General features: G+C 49.6%; 1 protein-coding gene across 2 annotated transcripts; it reads left to right on the top strand.

Annotated features, from left to right (window-relative positions):
* Nucleotides 1–1,329: 1,329 nt before the first annotated feature.
* LOC109780948 (ATP-dependent zinc metalloprotease FTSH 5, mitochondrial) lies at nt 1,330–5,164 on the top strand. Of its 2 annotated transcripts, none has more exons than XM_020339530.4 (6): nt 1,330–1,725; nt 2,315–2,402; nt 2,592–2,909; nt 3,017–3,468; nt 3,564–4,040; nt 4,158–5,164. In XM_020339530.4, the coding sequence occupies exons 2-6, from the start codon at nt 2,321–2,323 to the stop codon at nt 4,935–4,937; spliced, it is 2,109 nt and encodes a 702-aa protein (XP_020195119.1). In that variant the 5' UTR covers nt 1,330–1,725; nt 2,315–2,320; the 3' UTR covers nt 4,938–5,164. The 2 variants fall into 2 exon arrangements, with proteins under 2 accessions (XP_020195119.1, XP_020195118.1); XM_020339529.4 differs by having other exon boundaries at nt 1,431–2,153.
* The last annotated feature ends 4,016 nt before the right edge of the window (nt 5,165–9,180 follow it).

Below are 9,180 nucleotides of genomic sequence, written 5' to 3' on the forward strand. Positions count from 1 at the left end.
AGTAACTTCACGACGATGAGTATATGGCGACATCATCAGGTCTTTGCCGAGTTCACACCGAAGTGCTCGACAAACACCTTCCTATTTGGCGAGTGTCAACCCTTGGCTTACCTAGCACTTGCAACTGCCCAAGTGCTGCCACGTGTCACATTTTGCCGAGAGCCGTATCTAAGGTCTCGTCCTATATACATCATCAACTCCCCAGGTACTCCTCTTTTCTTGACAACCTTCTCGAGGGTCTCGGCAAATAGTCACGCAAGATGACAGCGCCTGGCATGTGGCTTTATTGCCGAAGCAAAGAGAACATTGTCGAGTGCCACTCTCGTAAAAAGGCATTGTCAACTTGATTCTAAATTATTTCTTATTTAACCCTACAGTAAAAGCAGATATAATACTAATATCCAATAAGGATCACATACATAAATTTGTATACTCAATAAGGATCACATACATAACAATAAACTCACAAAAGCATAATATATAGGCCAGACAAGCTACATATGAAGTCACAAGTAGTTACATAGCATGAGTGTCTCCTCACTAAACTAGAACGTGGCCAACGCCATGCATGTTATAAACGATCACACAATTAGGGCAAACAAGAAGAGGATTATCAAGTTCTTGAACCCACTCAACCTGATAAGCTGGCCTGCACCCTACTTCATGATTGAACTTCTCTTTGAGCACATACTTGGAGTAATCATTCTCTGCCTCCTCCTTACTGTTTAATCGAAGGAAGGAGCTGCCTTTGTAACGATACACTTGTTCATTGCATGAGGGCCATGAATCATAAACCCCTGAACACCTACCTCTGTACACTGCGTACCAATTCATCCACAAACAAAGAGAATAAGATTTGAAGAAGCAATGCAAGTTACAAAAAACACATGTAACATAAGCCACATAAACATTCATGACTCATATACCCAAAAATATCACAAGTGCTACTCCGAATCGACATCATCAGCTACGTAACTACATCACCAAATCAAGGTCAAACTATCTAGCTGGACTACTCCGAGTTGTAGTCGGTGAAGCCAAGTGATCGTGGAGTCGGAGTAGGAGTTGACCCCCCCCCCCCCCCCCCCCCACACACACACCCCCGGTGGAGGAGCAAGCGTCGTCGGCAATGGCGATCGGCAGACTCAATGGCACCGAGTCATCGCTCATCTCAGGTGGCCACTGAGTAGACCTCACTGGCATGCTCCACCTCGACCGGGGATTCGACCCTAACGGGAGTTGCGTCATCGGGGAAAGCCATAATCGCTAGGTTGTTCGCCATAATGTGTGCTAAGAAGTACCAAACCGTTGCAATGCCAAAACCTTCCCATGATATTTAGCAGTATGTATGTGGGATGTGGAATATTTTGTTGTAGAGAGTTGATGTTAAGAGATTGAGTTGTCAATCATCGCCTACGAAAACAAATTTTAGGGTTCATCCGTTCAGAATACTTGTTTCAGACTTTCAGTGATTCAGGCGTTCAGGCGTTCAGGTGGGGTGTCATCTGGGAAAGAGAACCCAGCGCCATCCCTCTCCCCTCCTCCTCGAGCCCGCCATGCGCACGAGACCAGGTCCCTGCCCGCAGCCGAGCCGGCGGAGAGCGCGGGCGATGAGCGGTGGGGCACTTCTCGCCGACGGCAGGGAGCCGCCGCCCGGCCGGACCACCATCCCAGATCCGGCCGCCGCCGATTTGGGGGGAGGCGGCGCGGTGAGGCCCGAACAAGGTGACACTTTCTTCCCCACATAGTCGCCGCAATGTTCATTTCGAATCGAAGCCCTCCGCCGGAATCCGGGTGGCTAATTTGATGGTTTGAGTGTCGGAGTTCGATTCGATCTGGTTCAAGAATCCTTCCCTGAATCCAGTCCGGCCGGAAACCTGCTTGTTCACTTCCCCGTCGGTTCTTGGCGGCTCCGATTGATACTCTACTCCGCCTCCGACACAGCCATGGCAGGTAGGTAGAGTCCAGCTACAGATCCCGGCCATGATCCATCGACGCAGTTATATACTGCAGGCAGGTAGTCTAGTCACGAGGCAGAGAAAAGCAGAGGGGCAGGCATCGTCTCGCTCTCGCCGCCGAGCAACGACAAGGTTTCGAGCGATTCTTTTCGGGGTCCGGCGTCCGTCATGGCCCTCCGGCTCGCCCAATCCAAGGTCTTCTACTCTACTTCCTTTCCCCGGTGTGACCCTGTTTCTGAAACTGCAACTGCGAGCGACTGTCTGTCGACGTTTTAGACTGCCGGCTCCCGTAGCTGTTAAATTCAACGTTTGCTTTTCTGAATGCTGCTTAACCCTCGTTGGTTTTTGTGTCACAGGCTGCAATGCATCTGGCAAGGCGTGGGCTGGCGCGTGTGATTTCCAACGCGCCGGCTTCTTTCAGGGCAAATGCAGCTACCGGCGCAGGTACCTCTCCGTCGCTCGCACGCTGTTCGGTTTATTGTGCCCAGTATATCATGTTCTTGATCATACAAACATCTCATTATAATCTACATATGACTTGTTGGTACTTGATTGATTCTTACGTACCATGGAGGAACTAGTTAAATCTCCTTTCTGTTAACTGATCAGCTCTGTGGATGCTTACTAATCCAGGTAGCATTGTTCGTCGCCTGCACTCTGGTGCTGCTTCTCGTCTCAGAGACCTCAACAGAATGGGCCTGCACTCTGGCGCCGCTTCTTGTCTCACACACCTGAACAGAAGGGGCCTGCACTCTGGCGCCGTTTCTCGTCTCACACACCTGAACAGAAGAGGCCTACACTCTGGCGCCGCTTCTCGTCTCACAGACCTGAACAGCAGTGATCTAGAAAGAGTTATATACAACTTCGAAAGCCAGCCTTCGATGCATTCCAAACCTTCTGCTCTCTCAGAGTATGTAAAGGCCCTCGTCAGCCTCGAGATGCAAACTCAAGGTAGGTGGCTTCCGTTTCTCCTTAACCCGCGCGTACGATTCACCAATTTATCATTATTGATGATATGCAATCTGTTTACAACTTGTTTCTGCTAACTGAATTGGCAGGGGTGGAGGGCAGTCAGCTCCTGTCAAAGGACGGCACTCTGGGCACAGCTACTGCACCGCTCCACATGGTTACAATGGAGAAGGGCAAGATATGGAAACTGCTCTGGCCCACCTTTGGGACCATCGCTGCTGCCGGCCTAGCTACTGGCCTTGCGACCTATGGCGGTAAGGTTCTTGGTGACAAGGTGTCTGAGAAGGTAATTGAGGCTGCTGATCAGGGCCTTGTAGTCTTTGCCGGCAAGATTCCGGCTGAGCTCTTGGGCGAACTGGAAGACGAGTACAGTGGTGTCGAAGAAGCAGGTGGTAAGTTCAGTGGTCAGAAAACAAAAGCTGGTAATTTTGGCAGTTTGAAAGAGGTAACCTCGACCACCACGAAATTCCGTGATGTAAAGGGGGCTGACGAAGCCAAAGCTGACCTCGAGGACATTGCTCACTACCTACGAGATCCCAAGGTGAGTGTGACCATGACACTGCCATCAACCTTCATGCAGGTCAGCGATCGTTTGTTTCCTCGTGGCTAACCCAGTTTCACATGCTTTCTTTGCAGCGTTTCACGCGCCTTGGTGCCAAGCTTCCAAAGGGTGTTCTGCTCGTGGGCCCACCTGGCACAGGGAAGACCATGTTGGCGAGGGCGTTGGCCGGGGAAACCGGCGTCCCGTTCTTCACGTGCAGCGGCAGCGAGTTCGAGGACAAGTATTATGGTGTTGCCTCTAAAAGAGTGAGGGAGCTCTTCAGTGAAGCAAAGAAGCGCTCCCCTTCCATAATATTCATCGACGAAATCGATGCCATTGCTGGTCCTAGAAATACAGAAGATCCAATGTGGATGAGGCATACCCTGAACCAGTTGCTTTCTGAGATGGATGGCTTCAAGCAGAATGATGGGGTCATCGTGATCGCCGCGACCAACTTCAAGGAGTCGCTAGATAAAGCCCTCGTCAGGCCTGGGCGTTTTGACCGTCATGTCCAGGTTCCTCTTCCAGATGTCGAGGGCCGACGGCAGATCCTCGAGTCTTATATCTCAAAGGTGGCATATCCCTCTGTCCCCAAAACTATTTGCGATCTACTCCCTCTGTTACGGAGGGAGGGAGTATAACGTAAGACTTAACTTTGACCATTTCTGTGTACTTTTCCATGCAAGCAGGTGAAAGCCAAGGGTGTGGATGTGTTGACAATCGCTACGGGGACACCTGGGCTCTCAGGTGCAGACCTTGCAAACCTGGTGAATGAGGCCGCCCTCACCGCTGCCAAGGACGGGGCGAAAGCTGTTACGATGCATCACCTAGAGTATGCCAAGGACAGGATCATGATGGGAAGCGAGCGCAAGTCAGCGGTGATACCTGATCATTCCAGGAAGATGACCGCGTACCATGAGGGAGGGCACGCTCTTGTTGCTATCTTCACGGACGGTGCTGACGCTGTCGACAAGGCCACCATTGTTCCCAGGGTGGGTGCTCTTGGCATGGTGATGCAGCTGCCGGGGGAAGATGCCGAGTTTGAACTCTCGAGGAAGCAGATGCTGGCGACTCTGGATGTCATGATGGGCGGGCGGGTGGCCGAGGAGCTTATAGCCGGAGAAGGCGGGGTCACCACTGGTCCCTCAACTGATCTAAGCGAGGCGACTCAGCTGGCGACCGACATGGTCACCAAGTATGGCATGGGCAAGCGGGTGGGCCTTGTTACCTATAGCAACGGCGGTGATGCTAGCGGTGGCAAGGCAACCAACATGAGCGGGCGGATGTCAGAACTGGTTGACGAGGAGGTGAAAGAATTACTGGACAACGCTTACAAGAACGCCAAAGCGATTCTCACGGATCGTAGGAAGGAGCTTGATGCGCTAGCCAACGCCCTCCTGAAGGATGAGACTCTCACTGGTGACCAGATCAAGAAACTAGTAACAGGAGGTGGAAGTAAATGGTTTTGACAATAGTCCTACAGATTGAACAGACAGTTTGGTCATGTCTCTTCTTCTTTTTGGTTCATTATTATAGCTGCATACACACAAGTGTAAAGAAGATGTACGAGCAGAATGTCTCTGACCTTTTGTTCTTCCTAAAATACTCTGAATTTTGTTTCTCAGGTCATAGATGTGTAATCCAACTTTTGCATATTATGTTCTGATTAAGTAAATAAATAATGTTCACAGCCTTAGTGAATAGGTTATCTGTGACCGAGCACAAGGATGTGTATAAGTGCAATTTTCACAGCCTTAGCTATTGTTCTGCTTTAAACGAGCTTATTAATTGCAGTCACATCAACTAAGTAGTGTTTGAGAATGTTGATTAAAATAATGTTCGCAAGCCTTTGCCAAACCTATCGAAAACTATCAGAAAACCACACCTAATCCATCATGTGAAGTGTTCATATATTCAGCTGATTTGTCCAAACAGTTTAGAAAATATTATTCATTTATCAAGCTGTAACTCATCAAATTACAAAAGCCACATAATTCGCCGAGTGAGCTGTTAAAATTGTAGTTTATTTAGATGTCCGGTTTACTTTTTCTGACTCCATTTTTGGACAGATAATTAAAACTGCCCAAAGAAATTAGAAGCCGGCTACAGAAAATCACACACAATTCAACGATATATGTGCAGTCTTAATTTCATGACATTTGTTTCTCAAATATGAAAAGAGTGTGGTGTTTTGCATCTTATGTCTGTAAAAGTCCTGCTTTTGGAACTCAAGCATGTACCCCAAGATTCTATAACCCGCTCTAAAACAAATATCCATGCCTTTTTCAATCGAATATGGTTTATGTTACTGATCACAAGGATATATAATGTTATTTCGTAGTCTCCTAGCTAAATAAATCATTTCCTAGCTGCAAAACCTACATAAAGAGAGAGGACGCGACTGGTGCCACTGTCAAAAACGAGGAGACTAGGTATAGACCCGGAGGGGGGGGGGGGGGGGGGGGGGGTAATGTTAATTTGACACAAATTTAATAGCACAAATCGGATGGTTCGCGCCATACAAATACTATTTGTTTCTAAATACATAATTTTATAAAATGTATTTGTGTGCCGCTTGGTTCGTTGCTCGCATGGTTAAGTGGATGTATAAACCTAGTACAGAAATACCAACCATATATATGTTGATCGGGCCAGGCCGATTTTTTTTCCAATAAAGAACATTTCATTCAATTGATATATCGAGGTGATACAACCGCATTGAAGAATGCCTGGCCTCTGCATAGCATGATGCGCACAGCCAACAAGTCCAACAAGCCTAAAAATAAATATTGTTTTGCAGCAAAAGTAAATCAGTCCAGCCTAGGGTGGAGCAAATCCTATCCGAAAATTACACTGCCATCCATGTTGGGAGAAAACCTCCCTGGCTGTATGGTCCAGCCGCGTAGACGCCATCATAAAAAGGTCTCTGTCCTCCGGCCTCTGCAGGATAGACCACGTACGGAGCCATCGCGTACACGCATGAATAACCTGCACAGGAGATGAAACACATTTATTGTTAAAATCACATCACTTCTGGTAAGCCACAGTGCCCAACATAAGGCAGCCGCCCCCACGAGTAGATGTGCAGAAAATTGTTTATCGATACCCCGCAACCAATTGCCGAAAATGTTACGTGCATTACGTGGGGATATAGATTTGAAGCTACTTGAACTATGGCCCAGACTGCACGAGCAAACTTACACTCAAAAAATAAGAGTTTGATGGACTTGTCATGTTGGCAAAAGACACATGTCTTGCTACCTTGCCAGTTGCGTCGTGCCAGGTTATCTTTAGTTAAGATGACCCCTCTATTTAGAAACCAGAGGAATATCTTCACTCTTAGGGGAATTTTGAGCTTCCACAATTTCTTGTTATCAATCGGAACATCAGTGTGAACCATTGCATCATATAAGGATTTGACTGAAAAGCTACCGTTCTGATGCAAATTCCATCGGAACTTGTCTGGTTCTCCTGACAGCTGAATGGCCTCCAGACGAATGAGTAATTTATTCCATGCTACCAGGTGAGGCCCAAAAAGGTCCCATGCGGAAAGAAATATCAGGGTTTTCTTGTCCCAATACCTGTTTGATCATGAAGAATTTATGTCTGACGATCCTATACAAGCTAGGGTATTGCACCATAAGTGGAGTGCCCCCAGCCAGGTGTCTTCCCAGAATCGAACCTGAGAACCATCCCTAACCGAGAAAGTACCAAATTGGAAAAAGAATTCCTTGGCCTTCATCACGCCACTCCAAAAATGCGAATCACCGGGTTTCCAAAGAACTTGAGATATGGCTTTAGACCCCACGTACTTGTTACGGATGATTTCCTGCCACACTCCATTCTCAGTGAGTAGTTTGTATACCCATTTACTCAGGAGAGCGATGTTTTTAATCTCAAGATCCTGAATTCCAAGGCCCCCTTGACTTTTAGGACGGCATAATATACTCCACCTAGCTAGCCGATATTTTTTGGATTCATTATCACACTGCCAAAAAAATCTGGATCTAAGGCCAACTCCACCGCGCGACCCCAAACGGACGTCCGCTTTGTCCGGATTCTGTCCGTTTGGGTAGGGCGATGGGGTCGTGTCCGGGCATGTCCTGGGATGCGGTGGCCGTGCGCCCAGCGCCCGGCCGCATCCTTTGGCCCCATCCTGTCTGCCTCCATTTAAGAACAACAACATTCGAAAATACAAACCCTAGTTCAGGCCAGCGGCCCTAGTTCACGCCGGTAACAGAGCCAGCAGCCTACACGTCCTCGCCGGCAACACAGCCAGCGACCGGCAACACAGCCGGCCTCCAAAATGAATAGTTTTGTTCGCCGGCAACACAGCCAGCCTCCAAAATGAATGAGTTTCTCGCCGGCACACAGCCAGCTACCCCGCGGCGGGCGGCATCCATGCCAACCTCCAAAAAAGAACGGCCACGGCCGATCGGACGACCTAGTTCAGGCCGTCGGCGTCGAACATCTCCTTCTGCCTGGCCTCGAACCAGCTCCTCGTCTTCTCGCTCATCTTGGTCAAGTCCACGTTCATGATCGCAAGGGCCACCTCCTTTGCTTTGGTTGCGGCATTGGTGGCCTCGATGTCGAGCTGCCTCTGCCTGGCCAAGACATTGGCGGCCTCGATGTCGAGCTGCCTTTGCTGGGACGCCTCCTTCATGTCGATCTTCCTCTTCTTGGCTGCCTCCTCCATCTCAAGCTTCTTCTTTTGAAGCTCTAGGTATTGCTTCATTTGCTCGTCCTTGCTTTGCTGCTTCTTCTCGTCCCTCATATCCTTTTGAGACATCATGCCATGCAAAGTCTCATGCAAGGCCATGGATGAGGCATCACGTATGTCGTCCACCTTGGAGTTGGTCTTCCCCCTCGGCCTCTTCAACGCCTCGCCATCTCCACCTCTGGCCAACTTGGCCGTCTTCTTGCCTCTCTTCCTTTGAAGTTCACGGTATTGATCCTTGAACTTAGGGCAATTATTGATGATCGTCCAACAATGCATAAGAGTGAATGGCTTGTCATTGTGTCGGGCCTTGAATGCTTCCAAAGATTGAAATGCCTACACCACATGATCAACAACAATTGAACATGCAAACATATACAAGGCCGAAGTCTCATGGCCGTAGCAAGGAAAGAACTAGGATGAGGAAGAGCATACCATGTCCCCAATGCCGAGACCACTCACGGGCCGTGCTTCAACGCTCTCAAGTGCAGCGCAATACTTGTTGCACTCTTGTTGGATGAACAACCACCTCTTTTGAATCGAGGTGATGCCACGGTTGCTCGTAATTTTGTAGGGCTCAAATATCTTCCTCCTTCTCGTCGACCTCGGCCTTGCGCCGCGCGGCCTCCATCGCATCGCGCTCGGCAGCGAACTTGGCCGCGGCGGCATTTCCCTTGACGACCGTCCTCCGGCTCCTCCTCTTCGTCGATTCCTTGTCCAACTTGGCGAGCTCCTCCGGCGTGCACTCCGACCGCGGCTTCCTTGGCGCCTTGGCCTTCTTCTTGACCTTTCCGGGCGGGTCGATGGCCAGGCCGCCGGAATTCGGCTGGGCGTCGACCATGGACGGGGGAGGGAGGGAGGGGCCGGCGGGACGTGGGAGGGTTTTCGGGGGAAATGGAGCCAAATGGGGTGCGGGGGGAGGGGATTGCTTGTACCACCGACAGGCGGGCCATGGGAGGACAAGCGCGCGCGTCCCGCCCGTCCGCACGCTGTCC

This window comes from Aegilops tauschii, chromosome 5 (genome assembly GCF_002575655.3).
Source record: "Aegilops tauschii subsp. strangulata cultivar AL8/78 chromosome 5, Aet v6.0, whole genome shotgun sequence".
Classification (NCBI taxonomy): Eukaryota; Viridiplantae; Streptophyta; class Magnoliopsida; order Poales; family Poaceae; genus Aegilops; species Aegilops tauschii.